This window comes from Trichosurus vulpecula, chromosome 1 (assembly GCF_011100635.1).
Source record: "Trichosurus vulpecula isolate mTriVul1 chromosome 1, mTriVul1.pri, whole genome shotgun sequence".
NCBI lineage: Eukaryota > Metazoa > Chordata > Mammalia > Diprotodontia > Phalangeridae > Trichosurus > Trichosurus vulpecula.
This window is the reverse complement of record NC_050573.1, coordinates 384,090,601-384,114,084: the sequence shown is the minus strand read 5'-3', so window position 1 is coordinate 384,114,084 and position 23,484 is coordinate 384,090,601. Positions and strand designations below refer to the sequence as shown.

Below are 23,484 nucleotides of genomic sequence, written 5' to 3'. Positions count from 1 at the left end.
TTTTTTTTCCAGGGGGAAGGCAGGGCAATTGGGGTTAAGTGATTTGCTCAAGGTCGCATAGCTAGTAAGTGTGTCAAGTGTCTGAGGATGGATTTGAACTCAGCTCCTCTTGACTCCAGGGTTGTGTATTGGCAATCAAGATGGGCTTTTAGTACTTATTGAACCAAGTGCCCTTGAAGAGTTTGGCCTTTGTTTCCTTGATTAAATTAGGAGTCCTTGATGACCTCCTTGCCTAAAATTACCTGGACTAACAGACAATACTGTGCTTCTATGAGCATCACTATATTCAGACAATACTGTGCTGAAGGGGCACCAACCACTAGGGCAATATGGTGGTGCAGTGGAAGGCTGAAGCACAAAGAGTAAATATAGAAGCAGAACAAGTACAGTCCAGATGTCATTCTACAGCACGGCTTCTAAACTTCTTCTGATGAGTATATCAGAAAATGCTCTTATTTGCCCCAATTCAAACAGAAAAGGCAAAAAAAAATTTTAGGGAGAAGTTGAAAATGACTATGTTTTGGGTTTTTTTCCTAATAGGTGGTTTTGGAACTTAAACAGAAACACATCACTAGATATTTCATAATACTGGTGAAAAACTCCAGCAAACTATGAAACAATTTCATGACTTTTTTTCAGAGTGCTCTTTTCTAAACACTTTGCAAACCTGATTTATTTTGGTTAAGTTTGCAAGTCTTACTCTGTCAGGTACTAATGAATAAAGTGCCTGATGTTGAAAAGAATAAAAACATGCTGTTTCTGTATGTGCTAATGATGCAAATTCTATAAAACAAATACTTTTATAAAGAGAAAATTTCATCTTCTAGAATTGCCTAAAGGTTTCACAAATTTATCTTTTATTTAGAGAGGATAAGCTAATATGTAGACAAAGATGTGTTTAAATGACTGATTCTGTGATCTTTGACGTGTGATCATTTACTTATTTCACCAAAGTAACTGAAACTTCATTTTGGAACTACTGGCTCACTTGAGAAATGCAAAATAATATTATAAGACATTACAGAATTAAACTTGAGGAAACAGACTCAGTACCTGGCAATGTTTTATACCACCTCCTCCTACCCCAAAGTTTTTTCTCATTATTGATATTAACTACTTAATTTAGACTTATAACAGAAAAATTATGAGAAAATTGTTTCCTCATGGAGGCATTATAACACTCACGCTATTATATTAATAAATTAATAAACATGCTATTATATAAACAAAATGTTAAGGAGCTACAGTGTGCAAGACTAGGTTCTGAGGATAGAAAGATGAAGAACAAAATAGTCCCTGTCACCAGAGTCTAAAGTCTAAAAGGTGGAAGAAAAAATGCATAAAAATATGCATGATGTGAGCTAGGTAATAAGGACAAAGAAGGGGCCTAGAGAAGGTGCTATAAGTAATATGAGAAAGAAATCACTATACGTGAAATGGGTCTTGAGATAACAGGCAGAGATGTAGAAGGAAATTCCAGCCTGCTTGAAATCATGTTAGAACGAGAAGGATGAGATCAGGGAATAGCTATTGGTCTAGTCTGGCTGGAATACAGAGTGGGAAAAGCATAGAATCAAATAGAAAAAAGTCAAAGCCAGCTTATGGAAGGCGTTAAATGTCAGGCTAGGGTATTTCTATTTCATTTTAGAGGTGAAGAGGAGCCAATGACGATTTTTGAGCAAGGGAGTTACACCTGTAACTTATTTTGGCACTGGTGTGAAAGATATATAAGAAAAGGAACGCAATAGAGTAGCGAGACCATTTAGGAAGTTAGTACAACAGTCACAGAGTCATAGGATTATTGTGCTAGGGCTGGAAAGGACTTCAAGGGCCATCTAATCCAATCTTCACAGTTACAGGTGAGGAAACAAATCTAGTGAGGTGAAGTGATTTGTCCAAGGTCACAAAGGCGATCAAAGATGGGATGTGGACCTCTGTTCTCTTAGGGAGGATGCTGAGTCCAAAGCCAATGGCTGTACTATCACCTCCTCATCTATGTGGGGCATGAGGAGGGCCTGGACTGTAGCAATGTCAGAGCAGGAGGAGAGGATAGTCCTGACCAGAGATGGGGAAGAGCAAAGCAGAATCAGTACCATGTGGCATCTGATTGGATAGCAGGAGGAAGAGGGGAAACCAAGGAAGAGTTTAAGGTCTGGAGCATAAGGGATGGGGAAGGCAGGAACACCCCTAAATTTTGGAAAAGAGATGAATGATTCAATTTTGGATATATTGAGTTTGAGGCACCAGGAAGATACACAGTTGGGAATATTTTTTGCTATCTCATGGAATAAATAATTTCTATTTGGCACATTCCAATTTTTAGAGATTCCATATTTCTTGATGTCTATTCTAATTTTCAGAATGGGTTTCTCTTTTAAGCTATTTATTTGCCTTCTGATTCTTTCCTCGGCACAGTTAGGTGGCACAATGGATAGAGTGCTGGGCCTGGAGTCAGAAAGACTCATCTTTTTGAGTTCAAATCTGATATCAGATACTTATTAGCTGTGTGACTCTGGGCAAGTCACTTAACCCTGCTTGCCTCAGTTTCCTCATCTGTAAAATGAGTTGGAGAAGGAAATTGCAAACCACTCTGGTATCTTTGCCAAGAAAATCCCAAATGGGGTCAAGAAAAGCCGGACACAACTGAAATGACTCAACAACAACAAATCTTTCCTCTAGAGCTTCTATTTATAATTTTTAATGTCTTGCTCAATTTCTTCCAGGTATTCATGTAGTCCTTGTGGCAAATCTATTCCCTTTCTGAGTCTCTGCTTGCAGTTGTTATGAATTATTTGCTTTCCTTTGGGGCATCTCTAGATTTGTAATGATTTTTGACAATGGATTTAATAATTTTTTATATTTTGATTTACTCAGATCTCTGGCTTTAATTCTTGAATTGGGGCTTTGTGCCAGGGTTGGGCTCTACCCTGCAGTATTTTTGAGTGGGGTAAGTGGTGCTCTTTGGTCTTGCCCAAGTCACCTGAGTTTGTGCCCTGAATTTCAACTCCCAAGGCTAGTAAGCTACCTTGAATATTTAGGGAACCCTTCTAGGACAGTATAAGCTAGTTAATAACTTCCTGGATCTGGGTTTCTGAGCTGAGTGCTTCTGCGTCATGCTGGTCACTACTGATACTATACAGCATTTACAAGGTTCCTACCCTAGGGCTTTCTTTAGGGAGCTCTCTGCTCTTGCCTCCTCTAGACACAGGGCCTGGATTCACATCCTTGGCCATCTCTGTAGTGCCTGGAGGCTACGCACCGATGATGCTGGCTTGACTAGTACCCTTTCCTATTACCTTAGAGCTTCTGGTATGCAGTTCTAGGATGGAAGAAATCACTTATTGTAGTTTCTCATTGGATTTCTTTATTATTTATTCTGGTGTGAACTCTTGGGTTTTGACAGACTAGATATAACCAGGAGCTGGATGGATAGCCTCCCTTTCAGGCAGCCATCTTGGCCAGAAGAATTCTCTCATAAAGCTTTTGTCAGAGATGGCAAAGTAGGTATATGGGATTGTAGTTATTGATGGTTTTTTAGAACACTTTTTAAATACTAATCAAGATTTTGAATTTTTCCAAGCTTTGAGTATCATCTCCTATTTCAGATATCCCTTAATGAACCACATGCACCATCAAAACACAGTTTAGGTATTCTGAGACAAATAACCAAGAAGTAAGATGATAGAGATCTTTTCCAGAAAACAATTCCAAGGAACCTCTTAATACTGGTATTGTTTTGCCCCTCCTTCTCAGGTCATTTACATTAATCAAGCGATCTGTAAATATATGCACATACAATTTGCTGGACAGTGCGTTAGTCACTAGAGATACAAAAACAAAAATTAAACAGTCCCTGCACTCAAGGAGTTTACATTACATCTTGAAGATGTACAGAAATACATTTATAAAACAGACACAGATAAAATCAATATAAATTGGGGCCAACACTAGCAGTTAGAGAGATCAGGAAAGGATTCATGTAGAGGAACACTTACAATTAAGGGAAATATTGTGGATCTTGAACCAGTCAAGGATAGTGAGAGTAGAAAGGGAAGGTGGAAAACTAAGAGATACCAAGTGTCATGAAAATCCAGAGAGAAGAGAGAATCTAGCAAGAGAGGAAGGTTTATAGTGTCAAATTATTGCAGAAAGGTTGATAAGGATGGGGATTAAGAAAAGGACAATAGATTCTTAATTTTTAAAAAAAAAATTCTGAACTTAAAATACTCTTCCACCAAATAAGCATTTTCCATAAATACAGTTCATAAAAGGGAGATTGTATATGAAGTGGTGAGTATACATTTAATACCGTTTGTTTTTTGAAAGTACAGTTAGTTCAGATATAACATGACATGTACTCCCCAAAAGCAAGATACTATAAAAAATTGTGCAATAAAAGCCACAGAGCTTATGGGGAAAATGTGGCTAAGGGGCATAACCCTCAAAAATTTTGTTAGTGACACAAACGACAGGAATCTAATAAAAATGGCAGCACAGTTTAATACATATTAAATGGTTAAAAATACATAAATACTACAATAAATAGTGACCTTGTTGGCAGCCTAGGGCTATCTGCAGTTCCAGGCTACTTTTCATTATTTCTAACAAAGTACTGCAAAAGTTAGAAAGGCTGAGTCTCACATTGGAGGCCCTGGGGGAAGAGAGGGTAGTTCACACCAGCTCTTCTCCTCTCACAGGTTCCTACTGTAACAGAAGACGTACAATAAATAATGCACTTTACCATGAAAAAGATCTAAAATTTGTATGTGTAAGTGGGCATCAGAAGGGTTGCAGCTTATGAGTTACTGTAAAGTGGTGCAGTTTTTCTGCATTCTGTTCCTTGAAGAAATCAAGCAAAATCAAATTCAAAATTCATGTTATGCTCAAATTGTTCCCTAGTAATATCAATCCTGTTGCAATAAATTCATGTTGTAACAGAATGGACTACATAAATTTCACTCCTTGCTTTCAAAATTAACTGTCTTGTTTATGTTTTCTTCTTAACTTTTGTTCTCTGTATTAAACAAAATGTCTCAGGCTTTCTTAAAAATTTATTTTTGGCATTACTATTTTTAATTGTTGTTCTTTAGTCATTTCAGTTGCGTCCAACTCTTTGTGACCCCATTTGGGGCTTTCCTGTCAAAGATACAGGAGTGGTTTGCCCTTTCCTCCTCCAGGTGATTTTTCAGATGAGGAACTGAGGCAAACAGGGTTAAGTGACTTGCTCAGGGTCACACAGGTAGTATCTGAGAATTTGAACTCAGAAAGATGAGTCTTCCTGACTTCAGGTCTGACACACTATCTACTGTACCACCCAGCTGCCCATCACTATTTCTAACTCCCATTAAAAAAATGGTGGTGGTGGTGGGGTCAGGGGGAGGAAGGGCCAAGGGGCCAGAAAGAGAAGAGAAAGAGCCAACCTTGAAACAAATAAGCATATTCAAGCAAAACAAATCCACAGAGTAGATGTAAAAAAATATATCTTTCTGTACCTTGAGTCCATCATCTCTATCAGGAGGCTGATAACATGATTCATCATGGGTTCTCTGGAGCTATGGCTAGTTACAGCTGTGATCAAGGGTTCTTAAGTGTTAGGCTTTTTTTTTTTAAAAACAAGGTTTTCCCTTTAAAAAAGGTGTATTTTTTAAACATTAAATTCTTCCTGTGATGTATGGCGGTGCATATTAGTCACAGAAAATGCCATAAGGACAAAGACTCATAGCTGTGGGATCTTCCAAGGAATAATGCAGAGGAGCAAAGTGAGTAGGCTGCAACATAATTACCAAAGAATTGTGCAGAAGTAGCAAAAAAAGATGTAATCAAGAGATATATGACCAGAAAACAAGATAGGCCAGTTTTGTAACAAGAACAAGAAAACCATTGGCAGCCATGCAGTATCACAAGATGTAGAGGAAGATCTCTAGCATATCAGGTGGATCCCCTGGAAGAATTTAAGGGAGGGCATGAAGAGCAGTCACATAAAACATGAAGGCATGGATAGGTTGTGATGTGAAACACTAGATGAAGTACCCACCTTGATGAGATCATAGGTCTAACAAAGTAAGAGAGTTTAAGTATTACAGAAGTTAGAAGTAGAAGTTACTTCTTGCTTATTTCTTTAGAAAAGGTAACATGGAGGAAATGTAATGTATTAAAACTTTATGTTAAACGGTAGGAAAATAATTTACTTATTAAAATAAGTTTTTGTTGCTATCTTTTGTTTTAACATTGCCAGGATTTCTCCTGGTATCTATTCCTCAACTCCTCCCACTGTGGTATCCCATATAACAAATATTTTCTTTTAAAAAGAGAAAAAAAATAAAACCAACCAAAACATTTTTTAAAAGTCTGAAAATAGGGGCAGCTAGGTGGCGCAGTCAGTAGAGCACCAGCCCTGGAGTCAGGAGGACCTGAGTTCAAATCTGGCCTCAGACACTTGACACATTTACTAGCTGTGTGACCTTGGGCAAGTCACTTAACCCCAATTGCCCTGCCAAAAAGCAAAAAAAAAAAAAAAAAGTCTGAAAATATACCTAGTGTTCCACATTCATGGACTTCCTACCACTACAAAGGAGAGTGGAGGAGTATCTTCTTATATCTCTTCTTTGGGGCCAATGATGATTCTTCATAATTTTGCAACATTCACTTTTGATTGTTTTGTGGGAGTTGTTCTTACCATTTATATGGTTGTAGTCATTATGCATAGGGTTTTTTGGGCCACTGTTTCACTCTGCTTTGGATTATGTAAGTCCATGCTTCTCTGTATTAATCATTGTTGTCATTTCTTATAACATAGTAACATGCCATTACATTCATATAAAACAATTTGCTTAGCTGTTCCCCAATCAATATTCTTTACATCTTTTCCTTTCCTTCTCTACTACAAATACCCTAATTCATCCCTTCAGTAATTAGTATTTAAGACTATTTCAATAATCTCCTAGGAGATCAATCCATCTCTCATCTTCCAATCTGTGCTCCATACTTTAGATAAATTAATCATCATAAGGAAAAAATCTGATCCTATGATCTTCCTTTGTAAACAAATGTTCTATGATCTCCACTGTTTACCAAACAGGTTGCAGATTTTTTAGGCTGGAAGTCAAGATCTTCCTCAATATAGCTGCTATTTACCTTTCCAGCCTTATTTCCTTTCATATGTCCTGTGATCTGGCTAGAGTGGACTACTTTCCATTCCCTGAACATATGTCACATTTTCTCATTCTTAGGTCTTTTTTCATGTAACTACCTTTGCCTGGAATGTATACTTTGTTCTGTTTTCAAATGGTTGAAAGACTCAGTTCACATGCTTGAAGCATTTCCTGATCTTCCGATTGAAAATGGTCTTAATAATGCTAATAGCACCTCTCTTGTGAAATGAACATATTCGTTTTTTTACTACAACTATTTGTATATGTCTTATCTTTCTTATTAAATTAAAAATTCCCTGACAGCAGGAGACATTTCTATCATCCATAGCACTTACTAAAGTATCTTCTACTACAGAGTAGGCACTCATCAAAGGCAACTATTTTTGATGATCAGTAAATCTTTAGTAAGTTCACTGAGAAGTTTATGAGCCAGTACTGTAATGCAGAAAATTATATTAAGTTATATCTCTTTAAAAGATAAACTACATACACAACATACAGAAGTAAACTTATGTAGTGGCATAGAGTTAAACCCAAAGACACTAATTGTAATAAGGCCTCTTCAACAAAAAGTAATGGGAAAACCAGAAAGTAATTTGGTAGAAATTAGGTCTAGAAGAACATCTCATAGTGTATTCCAAAATAAACTCCAAAGGGAAACATGAATTAAACATAAAAAGTGACATCATAAGCAAATCAGAGGAACAAGAAAAGGATTACCTTTTAGATGTGTGGGTGGAGGAAGAATTCGTGACCAAACAAGCAAGAAAGAAGATCAAAGATGTTAAAATGGACAATTTTCATTTTATAACATTAAAAGGGTTTTGTACAAATTTTTTTTTGTTTTTTGTTTTGTACAAATTTAAAGCAGTTAAAATAAGAATGGAAACAGGTAACTGCGAAACCACTGCAGTTAAGTTTTTCTGATAAAAGTCTCATTTCTAAGATATATAAGGAACTGATTCAAATCTATTCTCCAATGGATTAATGATCAAAGGATATGAATGAGCAACTTTCAAAGGAAGACACCCAGGCAATCAACAACTATACAAAAAAACCTGCTCCAAATCATTAATAATTAGAGAAATGGAAATTAAGAAACTCTGAGGCTCCATCTCACACCTATCAGACTGGCAAAGAGGAAAATTAAAAAAGATGGAAGAGACTGCAGAGTAAAGGCACGTTGGTAAGCTGTGAATTGGTATAACCATTCTGGAAAGCAATATGGAACTATGCCCTCCAAGTGACTTAACTGTGTACCCTCAGACCTAGTGTTAAAACTACTAAACTTACATCCCAAGGGAATCAAAGAAAAAAGACCAATCTGTAAACACATATATTTATTAATAGCAGATCTTTTCAACTGAGCCCTAAACTGGAAACTAAGGGGGTGACCACCTATTGAGGAATAGCTAAACAAACTATGGCACATCAATACATCAATATAATTTCGCCACAGGAAATGAGGAAATAGTTTCAGAGGTAACTGGGAAGACCTCTGTGAACTGAGGCAGAGTGAAGTGAGCAGCACTACAACAATTTTAGTCATTTTCAGTTGTGTCCAGCTCTTCTTGACCCCATTACACATAGCTGCATAATTTATATAACAACATTACAAAGAAAAGCAACTTTCAAAGATTTTAGAACTCTGATCAGTGCAGTAATAAACTACAATACCAGAAGACTAAAGAGGAAATATGTTACCTACCTCCTGCCACATCACTACCATAAACCGCCTGATAGATTTAAAATGTAAAATAAGACTTATAGTTTTGAACATGGTCAAGGTGGAATTTATTTTGATTGACTTTGACTTATGCTTACTTATTATGAGCATTTTCTTTTCTTACTGTTTAAAGGGGAGGACAGGATAGTGAGAGATTATAAATGCTTGACAAGTTTGTTTTTTTTAAAGAGCGTAAACTATTGTTTTGTCCTTCATTCTAGAAGAGAATTATGACATCAGGAAGGTGATGCCATGACTTGCAAGTGAACTGGATTTAAGTGAGGGAAGGCTGTGCAAAGTCACCAGCCTCACTTTTTCCTCTGGAGAGAGTATAAATTTAGAGTTATTCCAAGTGACCAGAAAAACCTAGGATTATTTTTATCTAATGCATAGTGAAGTTTCATTGATTCTGAGTTTACTAACTTGGAATTGGTGGTCTCTCATTCAAGCTGACTGGATTGAAGTTTACCACTCTCTTAAGCAGGCTTTATTAAGCAGATGAGTAGTATAAGTAAAATTACTGTCAGAATGTTTAAACTATTTAAGTAAATAGCTTTTACATACTTTAGAAATGTTCTCTTAATATTAATCATATTATTTTTTTATATTAATTATATATTATTTATGTACTGTTAGGACCATTCAACATTGTTAAGATTGGCCTAATTATATATTGGTAGCATAAATATCCAACCAAAAAGAATTGTGTCATCTTCCTCACTTTGAAAACCAAGTTGGTAAAGTCTGAACATCTCAAGTACTTGCATGAAGTTTTAGTTTTTGTGTTCACTCACTGATAGGCCACCTCTCACAATGTCATATTCACAGGCACCAAGATTACATAAAGTGGTATGTTTTGTTTATTACTTACTTTAATAGCAATGTTAATTGAAACTTCCTGAATATTAGAGAGTCGTGGGTAAAGTCTTCCCTGGGCTAGCTCCTTTTCTGTCAATTGTTCTGTTAATGCCTACAGAGAAAAAAAGTATATAAGCATTTTTATTAAAAAAATCACAGAACCTTCACAGGTATCTGATGAGAGGGTACAAAGAGTTATCATAGGAAATTAAACCTATAGGCTTGCTTTCTGACAGTAATAAATCTAAAACACCACAGACATATGAAAATACATAACTACACAAAAAAGAGAGAAGCAGTTTGTATTCTTCATTCTACTCAACAAACATTCAAAAGATCAGTTATTCTGAGCAGAAAACCTCAGAGACCACATAATCTAATCCTCTCATTTTATAGATAAGGAAGCTGAGATCCACAGCTATAAAATGATTCATTTAAGGCCACACATACAGCAAGTACCAGAACTAAGATTAAAATATAGGATTTGGCTCCAAATCCATTATTCTTTTCACTATACAAGTGCTTGACATTACCACTAGACTTCAACAACTATTTCAAAATGAACATCTGTGGCTGTGCTCAAAAAATAAATCCTACTTTAGAATTTATATTGTGGAGACTGGAATTCAAGTAAGCCAACACTTCAAGGAAAATCAGCAATGAATTTGAAGCATTTTTTCTATAATCAAATGGAAAAATTCAGTATTATAAATGTGGTAGGATTTCTGATTTAAAAGAAAATTTAAGAAATATGATTTTTAAAATTACTTTACAAAATGCTCATTTTCTTGGTGGGTAAGTCAGAAAAGCAACAGGTATACTACTTTGATTGCCAGACTTATTTAACCTATTCTCTCTATTATTATGAATAGCAACTTATCACATGTTCAAGTTCAATCTGGAATTATGGCCAGAGAGTTATAAAACTGTCCAACTGTCTCCCTCTCTCCCTCTCCAGAAAAGGCCACCATTTGGCACAATTTTGTGTATGTGTATGTGTGTGTGTGTGTGTCAGTTCTTTCTCTGGAGGTGGACGGCATGTTCCTATGTAGTGAATCTGAGTATTTATAATACTCAAAATATCTTAGTTGTTTCACAGTTATTCTCTGAACAATATTACTGTTACTATACACAACCTTTTCTTGGTTCTGCTCCTTTCATTCTTTATTTCTTTCTAGGTTTCTCTAAGATCATTGAGCTCATCACTTCTCAGGTAGCTTTTATTTTTTTGTTTTTGGCAGGGCAGTTAGGGTTAAGTGACTTGCTCAAGGTCACACAGCTAGTACGTGTGTCAAGTGTCTGAGGCCGCATTTGAACTCAGGTTCTCCTGCCTCCAGGGCTGGTGCTCTACTCACTGCGCCACCTAGCTGCCCCGAGCTCATCATTTCTTGTAGTATAGCAGTATTCCATCACAATCATGTACCACAACTTGTTCAGCTGTTCTCCAATTGATGGATATCCCCTCAATTTCTAGTTCTTTGTCACAACATATTTTAGGACATATAGGTCTTTCCCTTTTTCCCTGATCACTGTGGGAAACAGACCTAATGGTGGTATTGCTGGGTCAAAGGGTATATATGCAGTTTTATAACTCTCTGGTCATAAGTCCAGATTGTTCTCCAAAATGGTTGGATCAGTTCAGAGTTCCACCAACAATATATGAGTGTCCCAATTTTTCCACACCCCCTCCTAAGCTGTCATTTTCCCCTTCCAAAACAGTTACCTTTGAAGCTTCTAGAAAGACTTGATCATTGATGTGCCGAACACCACTAAGAATTACAGCTAGTGCCACACCTAGAATAAAATGTTGTTAAAAAAAGTTATTTGGAAAATTCACCTCATATCACATGAAATTTTATGCTTTTTGAAGAGTTCAAATAAGACATTATAATATTCATTATTTTTCATTTGATGAAAATTTCTTAGGTTAATAAAAAATGAAAACTCCACAAGATATTTAGTTCCTTCTGCTAATCCCTCAAAATCCTAGCATGGTTAAAACAAATGAAAAAATGACCATCAAAGTTAAATAATTACATCAACATGTTTACTGCTATATCATGCTTTACTAATAATAAATGAGACACTATGGTAAAGCACAAAGAACATTCAGTCAGGAGAGAAGTTCACATTCCAACTCTGCCACTTACTCGCTATGCAATCTTGGGGGAATCACTATTCCTCTCTGGGCCTCTGTTTTCCATCTGGAAAACAGGGTTAATAAAATCTGCTCTGTCCGCAGTATAGGGAAGGAATAAAAAATGCTCTTAGGCTTAATCTTCTCTTTTCATGGTTCTTCTTGGTATGGGGCAGGGTTCCCTCAGTCAGAGGTCTGACATTGCCTTATGATGAGTAGCCAATATGCTTCCTGAATTTGCATCTTTGCTAACCAGGTTACGAACCAGGGAGTGGCTATTTACCAAATAATCACCAAGCAGTTTTAGAGGTTCTAGGAACAAAGTCCAGGAATTCATCTATCAAAATTCCCCATTACTGTTTCTGGTGGGGTAGGGGATGAATGAACATTCAAGTGTCAGCCTACCCCTTCTCCTTATTTATAATGATGCCTCCTTGAGGACCCTGATAATGTGAGATAATTTTCCCCAACTTTCCTTATCCTTCTTCCCCCATCCATGTATTCCTCTTCCCTTTTTTTTCCATCTTCTCTTCAGATCATCAAGATATAACAGAACCACTCTCAGGCCTTGTCTATTTAGACTCCCTCTATGACCCCTGATGATGATACGGTTCAGTGGGGACATATGTATCATCTCCCCATATTAAAATGTAAGTGGTTTATCCTTGTTTAGTCTTGATCATTATTTATTTACTTTTTCATGTTCTTCTTAACACCTATTTTTGAACTTCAAATTTTCTACACAGCTCTGGTCTTTTCATCAGGAATTCCTGTAAGTCCTTTATCTCTCCTTCCTTCCTCTCTCCCTTTCCCACCCTGTAAGACAGTACTCAGTTTTGTGGGATAAGATATTCTTGACTGTAAGCCCATCTCCTTTGCCTTCTGAAATAGCATATTCCAAGCTCTCCCGTGAGTTTGGTGTGGTGGCTGTGAATTTGTAGGCCTCAGGACTTGAATTTTTCCTTGACTGCTTGCAGGATTTTTTTCTTTGACCTAGGAGTTCTGAATTTTTATTATAATGTTACTGGGAGTTTTCATTTTGGGGTTTAGGAGATGACCAGTGGACTCTATTTCCACTCTGCCTTCTGCTTCTAAGAGATTTGAGGAGTTTTCTTTTAGTTTTCTTGCAAGACTTTTGGCAATAACTGTCAGAGTCCAATGAAAATTTTTTTTCCTCAATCTGTTTACCAGGTCTTTTTGTTATGAGATATATTAATTTTTTTCTAGCCTTTTGACTTTGCTTTAATATTTCTTATTTTTTAAAATGGAATCATTGGCTTTTATTTGGTCTGTTATAATTTGTACTTCTTGTGCCAAGTTGTTAATTCTCATTACAATTCTTTCTTCTGTAATTCTCCTTTGTTTTCCAATTGTTTTCCTCTAGCACTCTCATTTTATTGACATAAACTTTTTTCACTCTTGCTTCGTTTCTTCCAGGAATTCTAGTTGAATTTATGCCCAGGCCGCATTTTTTTTGAAGTTTTCCTTGTCAGAGTTTTGGAGTCATTCTTTTTTCCTTGTGGATTTGTGTCTTGCACATCCCTGTTACCCTAATACCTCTTAATGGTTGGATTCTTTTTTTTTTTGTTTGTTTGTTTGCTCATTCTTCCATCCTACTGCCTGACTTTGGGCTTACTTTGGGCTTGATGTTAGGACTGGGCTCTTGTGTACTTGTGTACTTCTGGAGAGAAGGTCTGTGATGGTCCTGTTGCTACTTTGAGCGTTTGGTTATTCCAGGACCTCAGGCACAGCTCAAGGTGGAGACCTGCAATCTTTCAGTGTTCCCAAAGGGGTCTGATCCAGGGCAAAGTCTGATTACTACCCCGCCCTGGTCCCAGCTCTGGAAGTTTCTGACCTGGGCTTAGCAACAATAGAAGCTACCGGACTCAGCCCCTATAAGCCATCTGGAAAGCTCTGCTGTTTTGGAGGGGCACAACTGTTGGCTCCCCTTTGGTCTGGAACTCTTGCCCTGGTTATTCCCCTGCAGGTTTTGAACTTATCTCTTTGTACACACAGTGCTAAATCTGTGGTGGGATAATGGTGGAAAGGGGAGTCAGGGTGGGGGGAAAAGTCCCTTCATATCTCCCTGGATCCATGACTTGGAAGTGAGTAGTGGGGCCTAGTGCTACCAATGCACTTGTCTGGGACTTCTGCTTGCAGCCTTTTCCCATGTTGGAATGCTTGAGGGATGCTCCTTGTCAGACTTGCTTCTTTTTATGTCAACTTTTGCTGAAAAAATATCTCAGGGTAACTTTGTCTTGGATTTCCCCATTAGGATTTAGTCTGGGGCATTTTCTAGATCTGTTTGGAGTTTTTGAGAGGAGTTTGTTATATTGCTTCCTGCTACTCTGCCATCGTTTCTGCCTCCAATGCTTCTTTCATCCATTCTTAGAGGCAACCATAGCAGGGCCTACGAAGCTGCAAAGGGTTTGAATCGCCTAGTGATGGACTAACTGAGAATCTTAGCTTAGCTAAGTATAGAAAGCCTCATCACTGGTCTGGCAGCAAGATAAGGTTGTTTTATTTTTTTAATTTTTTTTGCTAAATCATTCTCAAAGACTATTTATGTTAGAAGGGGTAAAGATCTGTGTTGATGGCTGAGTACCTAAGCTGACAAAATAACAGATCCTTGAAGTGCTGAGGTTAAATTTTCACCTGAAATTCAAATAAAGTCAAATCAAGTATTCATGCCAACAGAAAGGAAGAGTGGTGTGGATAATTCAAAATTAAATTTGCTTTTAGGTTTTTCCCCCACTATGGTTAAAAAGTTTGATAGCTTTTAATCACTTAAAAAAATTTTTAATTTCTAGCTCTTAATATTTCCCAGCTAAAAAGAAACAATGAAATGATATGACTTTAATGTTACTGTAGAAGGATATTATAATTACTGGCAATACTCATTCACACAGCACTTCACAATTCACACATACACACACACACAGACTACAAACTGCTTCACTTAAGTTATCTCAAGTGATCTTTCCAACAATCTTATGAGGTACATACCAAAAAAACCCTCCCCACCCCAAACAGACTTTATGTTTTGTTCTTGCATTTGAAAATGATGTATCTAATGCTTATGGAGTTTACAATATTTCAAACAAAATAATGGAGTAAAATGAAGTCTCCCACCAGACAAAGTATGAAAGTTTTTCTGCTTCCTTAATTCTATCCAAATGGTGAATTTCTTGTTTCTTCTTCCCTGTCTAATTACATTCAAATGATGAATTTTTTTTCACGATCTGAATATTTATAGTTGAAAATATTACTTTGCATATTATAGCAAAACTTTTTCAGAATTATTTTTTCTCTGTTAGTTTCTTTATGGGGAGTGCTGTTGTATCGCTTACATGTTCTACTGCTGGTAAATACAAAGCGATGGATAATGAAACATTTTTCTGGATTCTCTTGATTTTCATGGTTGGATTATGTTTAGTTTTGACTGATCCATTGTATTATAGGTTACAAACCTCAAATTTTATAAAGCTATAAAATCACTAGGATTTGAAAAATACTTTGTTCTTTTGTCAGAAGAAAAAAGGTTATTTCTTTGTGAGGCAAACATTCTTCCCATCATTTTTTTTTTCTTTTAGAGTGTGTGTGTGTGTGTGTGTGTGTGTGTGTGTGTGTGTGTAATTAAATCCTATACTATAAAATATTTTTGGAGTTTACCTGGGAAAATATAAGCATTGTTTCCTTGGCCTGGGATAAAATGTCTCCCATCTTTTAATCTCACAGGCTCAAATGGACTACCACTGGCAAATAAGCATCGACCCTGTTTAAACAAAATAAAATAGCAATTACAGATATCCTTAATATGACCTACTAAAATTCAGTGGTGAATCCACACAAATTAAGTCCTACAGTTATAAAGCAAAAAATTGAGAGAGCTAAGTCAATATTCCAAGTACAATAAATACCAGCTAATATTATAACATAAAAAAACAAAAATTCATACATTAGAATGGACAAGAATGTACATTAAAGAGTAACAATACAAAAAATGCTGACTAATTTTGGAAAAATTAATTTCCAAAACAAAGGAATTCATAATATTTCTACATTCATTTTTAAATCGGAAAACCGTGGATAAAATGCGTGGCAAAAAAATACTGCAATCCACATGATGCTGTTACTTGTCCACATTATTGAAGGAGGAGAAATGAGTATGACAGTGATACAATACATACTTTTAGAAAAACAAACATATACACAGTTATTTTTTTCAACTTAGGAAAAAAATGAAACTTTATTATTGCCTTGAAGGCAGATACTGAGTTTTCTAACTGGTTTGTATTCTCTGATAATGGTATACTGTGCAACAAGAGGTACTCAGTACATACCACTGAACTAAGCAGCATTTATAAGAAATGTCAGATACGAGATATATTCCTTTCAGGCTTGTTTATAAAATAAATTTTTATAAAGTAAAAAGGATATTATGTAAAGTATTAAGAATATTATGAAGTAGAGACCGCATAAGGTAGACTGTGGTTGGATTTAGACTAACTCCATAAAATAGTAAGGGCACATTATCACCATATCAAGCTATTAGGCAGTTTCCCACTGTCACTTCTATCCATTACGAATTCTGAAAAGGCAGATGGCTTAGTGGTCTAATTCTACCCAGATCATTTAATTCTTGTAAATTAGGGCAAAGAACAACATTTGGACTGAATAATTTTTAACAGTATAACAGTGATGTCCACATTACTTCCTCTCACTTAGTCCCCCAAATAATATAATATCCTACCTTTAAAATAGGTCAAATGAGATTTTGAAAGGAAATATTCTCAAACAACAGCAGAGGGCACTAGAATACCAAAATCTTCCCTGAATAAAAGCTACAATTACATATAAAATATGACTATAAACCAATATTTTTAAAAGCTTTCTAAAATGGATTTACCCCAAAAGAGTTGTCCTTCAAAGTAGTGATTTTATAAATGATGTATTTCAACTACACTGTAATAAATCAAAACCTACTTGGGACTATTCTCTCAGAACAGATTTCAGAATACCCAGGATCACAGGATTTAGGAGTTAGAAGTTGCTTTGGAGATCTAGGAAACTCTCAATTCAGATTAGGAAACTGATGCCCACAGAGATTAAGCAACTCTCCCAAATTCATAGAGGTAGTAAGTGGGAGAGTAAAGATTTGAACTGAGACCTCTAGACCCAAATCTCTTTCTATTATGCCAGGCTGCCTTCCCTCTTTTAATATTCCTAGTGGTCATAAGTCTTTATCTTTTGAGGGGAGATTAGATTGCCAGAAGCAGTCAACAGTTAAGCATTGAGTTTAAGTAACTGCCCAGAGCCATGTAGGGCAGAGCAGGCATCTGAACTATACTACACAGGGCTAATAGGATGCGTGGTCAGACCGGACAATGCTGTTTTAGGTTAAAAATGGAGTGTGAATCTAAGGTATGGAGACTAATTTTCTTGTATGGCTCAAATTGTCTAGGAAGACTAATGAATGTCTGAGAGTTCCAAAGAACCTAGAGACCAGCTGATCTACCTGGTGCTTCATAGCTCCTGTGTCTCTATGTAATTTTTTTGCATAAAATTTTTTTGGGTTTCCTTAGGAAGTCACTGGAATAAAAGTAGCACTCTAATACAGCTACTTCAAAGGACAACATTGCTTTGAGTCACAGAATCTTAAAAGGTGAAAAAGACCTAGTTCATATATTACATTTGCCTGCCCTAGGGAGGTATCCCTTCTTAAATACCATTGATAGGCAATCACCTAGGTTCTACACCTGAATACTTCTAAAGACACGGAACTCACTACCTCATTAGATAGCAAACTATATTTTTGGACTACCAGTTTTCCTTAATGATTACAAAATCATAGAACCATAGATCTAGAGTTAGAAGGGATCTCAGAGGTCATCTAGTCCAACCCTGCCATTTTATAGATGAGGAAACTAAGTCTCAGAGAGCAGAAAGCTAAGACTCTAACTCAGATCTTTTGCTTACTTCCTCTTTTTCATGAAAAATCATATTACCAGCAAGGTAAGTTGTCAGGTAGCAATGAATTGTAGAATGAGAATTTCAGCAGATGTCTAGCTACCTATTATTATTAATGTCACCTTTGTGCCAGATTTGTAATCTCCCTCAGGAAAGAGTCAACCAAGATCCTCCAACTGCAGTATACTTTCTTGTTTCTTCTTTCATATTCTATACATGCCATGTTCATTCAAATGCTCTCAGATACCTTAAGTTCTTAGAACTATATCTTGAAAATATTTTAAATATACTTTATATTTGTTTACATAAGGATATGATATACGTATATATACATGTGTGTCTATGTATATACACACACACATATAAGTACATATAACTAGTAGATATATCTAACACATCTACCTATAAATATCTATACACATATACACGTGTATGCATATATATGTAAGCTCCTTCAGGGCACAGACTTTTTATTCTGCCTTTGTATCCCTAGTACCTAGCATGTAACTGGCACAGAGAAGGTGCTTAACAAATGTGTAACAAATTGAAGATCCCATGGACTAAGACTCTTGAAAGGAATTTAGTTGGTGAGGAATGGGAAGGGTTAAAATAAAATTCTGTTTTTATTCACTTCTGAACAATCCTAAATAGAAAGAAAAAAAGAAGGTAGAATCAGCATAGAAAAAAAGGGATTTTGTGACTCAAAAAGACATAAGGTGACAAAACAAGAAATACAGAAGAGTAGTATGAATAGTGTCTGACACATAGTAGGCACTTAATAAATGTTTCCTTTTTGATTGACTGAACCTGTGAGAATAGTTTCAGGAAGACTGGAGCCTGGAATGATTCAAGGCTCTCAACAAATACTAAAGAAAACCAAAGTTTAAAAGTCTGTTCACTTATATTTGGAACAATATACAATAATAATAGTAATAGCTTACATGCTTACTTTTTAAAGTGATTTACCCTTTGCAATATGCTTTACATGTAGTATTTCATTTGATCTTCAAAACAACCCTGAAAGAGATGTGTTGTAATGGAAAGTTTACTGGATTTAAAATTAGAAGACAAGGGTTCAAATCTTATTGCTGCTACTTCCTAACTATGTGACCTTGGTTAAGTTACTTAACCTCTCCGTGCCTCAGTTTCCTCATGTGTAAAATAAAAATAATAAATTCTCTTGCTACTGCCTTTATAAGGCTGTTGTGATTATGACATGAGACTACACGTAAAGCACTCTGAAAACTGAAAAAGCACTATCAGATAGTAGAACAAACTTCACAGAACAAATCCCCTTAATAAAAAGATTTGTTCCCTGAAGTTTGGATTCAGTCAAAGGGCCACATTTGAGGACCTAGAGGGCCACATGTGGCCTTGAGGCCACAGGTTCCCCACCTCTGGAACTGTTTGCAAAGATGGTATGATTTTAAAAGATAACAGAGAAGGTAGATTCCTCAACTCTAGTTTGTTTATTCTGAAAGAACAATTCTCCAAATAGAAAGACCAGAAAGTCCTCCTGAAAAAAAGGACTATTGCCCAAGACAGGTGAGGAAGTAGTAAGATGGAATCTAGCTGCTATAATTTAGATCGCTTCCAGTCTGGTTCTGGATAAATTACATTCCATGCTCAAGGAAACTGCTGATATAACTTCAGAATGACTGCCGGTAATTTCTGAGAAATCATAGAGAAAAGAAAGAAATACCAGAAGGCTGGAAACTTGGCAAATCCTGATAACAATGTCAAATAGGGTAGATTAAAGAAACTACAGACCTTGATATAGAACTGATATTGAGAAGATGGTAGAGTAGTAGGAAGTAGTACAGCTGAGCGCCTCCCTATAATTCCTCCAAACAGATATAGAAACTGTACCAGGCAGAATCCTAATGGGGAAATCCAAGAACAAATAACAGTAAGTTATTTTTCCTGACGAGGAGGGCAAAAGGGAGACAGGCCCTGGAGATCAGTGGCCAAAGGAAGCCATACATTGCTTGGGCATTCCAGTGTAGGGAGCAGATTGTGCACCAGGGCAAGCAGAGGTCCCAGACCCACACCAGGGCACCTTGATGGGGCCTGGTGGTGCCAATTGGGAGCACTGTTGCCCAGTCTCCAGTTTGGTATCACAGATCCAGGGCAAGCCAAGTTAAGGATGTATGCCCAGGAAGCTAGTCGGTTAGGAAGCAGGAGGCCCAAAGCAGTGTACTAAGAAGGACCAAGTTCAGAAGCCAGCGGCAGCCATGTGGCTCACACCAGAAGAACACAGTAGAATCTTGAATCTAGCTTTGAACATAGTCTGCAGCCTGTACAGGAATATCCAGAGCAAGAATTCTGGACTAAAGGGGAGCCTGTACTTCCATCACTCTGAGCCAGCAGAGATTTCCAGGGGGCTGAGAAGGGCTAAGTCCAGCAGCAGCTACTGTTGCTCAGACCTAAACCCAGCTCAGGAACTTGCAGAGCTCAGTCGAGGGGGCAGCAATCACTTTGCCCTGATCAGCCCTGTTTGGGAGCACTGAATGCTTGCACATGTCCCCAGTCTGAGCTGTGCCTAAGATCCCAGAAAAACAATTCAGGAGTTTTAGAGTGGATGAGAGAGGAGGATTTTTGCTAATTGACAAAAATATACCATTAAAAAAAGAACTGATATTCATCTCTGAAGAATTCTAGAATATACCATAATTTCCTAAGAACAAATCAAGCTATAATAACCTTATTTCCTTTTTTGATATAATTACCCAAGGAAAACAGATATAGAAAGATCAAATGAGAATGTATTTGAATAGTTTTAATCATTATCAAGTATCAGCCGTTTTTATTTGGGATGTGCAGTATCCCAAAAGCCTCAGTGCAGTTTTAAGTTAAAATTGCACTTAAAACTGCACTGAGACTTTGGACATCTCCATATTGATTACAGCAAGCCTATTAACCAAGCCTCTCACTATCTTCATGAATAAGATGATGAAATATGAGCAAGTATTGTTAATCACGTTAGCAGACTAATGAATAATGATTCTATGTCAAACAGGAAGAGACTCAAAAAAAGCATGTCATAAGTAACAAAGCCACATAAAAGATACCGCAAATAAAAGGTGCTATGATTTTCTATTTCCCCCAAACTAAATTTTAACAGTTTCATATACAGCAAAACACTGTAGAACAAATTATTTATTATCCACAAGCAAATTAAAACCAACAACTTGGTGCTATTCCCTATTGTTCCCAGTTGTGTCTCAGCTTATCAAAGATGGGAAGAGTCAGTGTTGTCATTGCTTGTCCTTCATTCTTGAAGAGGACCAGAGTGAAGGCAGTTCCTATATAATGGTAGTACACCTGACTTTCATCCATGCCAAACACAAGAGATTTAAGACTTATCAGTTTTTTTATGCTTTTCATGCTCCTTTCCCTCTCTCACATTAGTGTGGGCAAATTAGACTATCTTCTTTGCCAATTTCTTTTTTTCTAAGATAAGTGCCCTTTAAAACCATCTAAAACTATCAGGTAATTACATTTGGAGTACTGCTTTTAATAACTAGTCAATTCTGTTCAAATGATACTCTAAAGCAAATAATAACTTTTCATTTATTTTTCTTTTAACAAAGTCCAAAATGCAGCTAAAAATTTCAACTAGATATATGTTTATTTTCGTCTTCCTCTTATAACTAAAACATTTGAGTACTCTTAGTAATGTCCTGACCAGTTCTGTGCAACATTACAAATTCTACACAGATCAAGTTCTATTAATACACATAGCATTTAAAATAGCCAAATCAGAGAAGACTGCTTATAACAAATTTTTGACTGCTCAGAATTAAATCTGAAAAATTCTACTTGTTTTCAAATGTAATACATTATTTTATTGTCAGTTATTACCTCTGTAAGTGTGTATGCTTCTTCAGCTGTGCATTCAGCCTTTGCTGTAGGATTACTTAATGCAAATATTACTGGCCGTTCATTGATTGAGGCCATGGCTTTGATCACATTGGGAGTAAAAAGTCGGCCAGCACCTGCAACACCTGCAATATAAGTAAAATAAACAAAATATTTCATTATACAAGTAATAGTAATAGAGGAAATACATAACACCTCTCTCCTCTTTCATAATCAATTATTTATAAAGCACTGTTGGGATTTGGGAATGCAAAGATAATGAAACAGCCCTGGATCTTAAGGAGCTTACATTCTTCTGTGGATGGAGAAGAGGGGACACAACATGGACACAAATATGGCAAGTATAAGGAAAACTCAGAAAGGAAAGACCATTAACATTATCATAGCACTCAAGTTAATCCTTGAAGGAAGACTAAGGTTTGTTTTTTTTTTTAATATATTTGTTTTATTTTGGTTTTTCTTTGCATTGTCATTTATTTATTTATTTAATATATTTAGTTTTCAGCATTGATTTTCACAAGAGTCTGAATTACAAATTTTCTCCCCGTTTCTACCCTCCCCCCCACTCCAAGATGGCGTATATTCTGGTTGCCCTGTTTCCCAGTCAGCCCTCCCTTCTGTCACCGCACTCCCCTCCCATCCCCTTTTCCCTTCATTTCTTGTCTTGTAGGGCAAGATAAATTTCTACGCCCCATTGCCTGTGTATCTTATTTTCTAGTTGCATGCAAAAACTTTTTTTTTTTTTGTTTTTGAACACCTGTTTTTAAAACTTTGAGTTCCAAATTCTCTCCCCTCTTCCCTTCCCACCCACCCTCCCTAAGAAGTCAAGCAATTCAACATAGGCCACATGTCATTATGTATAACCCTTCCACAATACTCATGTTGTGAAAGACTAACTATATTTTGCTCCTTCCCAACCCATCCCCCTTTATTGAATTTTCTCCCTTGACCCTGTCCCCTTTCGAAAGTGTTTGTTTTTGATTACCTGCACCCCCATCTGCCCTGCCCTCCATCATCCCCCCCCCTTTTTCATCTTCTTCCCTCTTCTTTCCCGTGGGGTAAGATACCCAATTGAGTATGTATGGTATTCCCTCCTCAGGCCAAATCTGATGAAAGCAAGATTCACTCATTCCCCCCTCACCTGCCCTCTCCCCTCCTCCCACAGAACTGCTTCCTCTTGCCACCTTTATGTGAGATAATCCACCCCATTCTATCTCTCCTTATCTCCCTCTCTCTCAATATATTCCTCTCTCATCCCTTAATTTGATTTTATTTCTTTTAGATATCTTCCCTTCATCTTCAACTCACCCTGTGCCCACTCTCTCTCTCTCTCTCTCTCTCTCTCTCTCTATATATATATATATATACACACACATACATATATACATACATACACATTCACATATACATAAACATATATATATATACATAAACATATATATGCATATTCCCTTCAGCTATCCTAATACTGAGGTCTCATGAATCATACACATCATCTTTCCATGTAGGAATGTAAACAAAACAGTTCAACTTTAGTAAGTCCCTTGCAATTTCTTTTTCTTGTTCTTTTTCTTGATTACCTTTTCTTGCTTCTCTTGATTCTTGTATTTGAAAGTCAAATTTTCTATTCAGCTCTGGTCTTTTCACTGAGAAAGCTTGAAAGTCCTCTATTTTACTGAAAGTCCATATTTTGCCCTGGAGCATGATACTCAGTTTTGCTGGGTAGGTGATTCTTGGTTTTAATCCTAGCTCCACTGACC

At 36.6% G+C, this 23,484-nt stretch overlaps 1 protein-coding gene across 1 annotated transcript in view; it reads right to left on the bottom strand.

Annotated features, from left to right (window-relative positions):
• Positions 1 to 23,484, bottom strand: part of ME2 (malic enzyme 2) — an 83,332-nt gene that overhangs the window by 6,232 nt on the left and 53,616 nt on the right. The window contains exons 12-15 of the mRNA XM_036760720.1: positions 21,707 to 21,849; positions 15,545 to 15,647; positions 11,459 to 11,529; positions 9,749 to 9,847 (exon numbers count right to left, since the gene is read on the bottom strand). Coding sequence (XP_036616615.1) covers positions 9,749 to 9,847; positions 11,459 to 11,529; positions 15,545 to 15,647; positions 21,707 to 21,849 — 416 coding nt within the window. The remainder of the gene's footprint in view (positions 1 to 9,748; positions 9,848 to 11,458; positions 11,530 to 15,544; positions 15,648 to 21,706; positions 21,850 to 23,484) is intronic.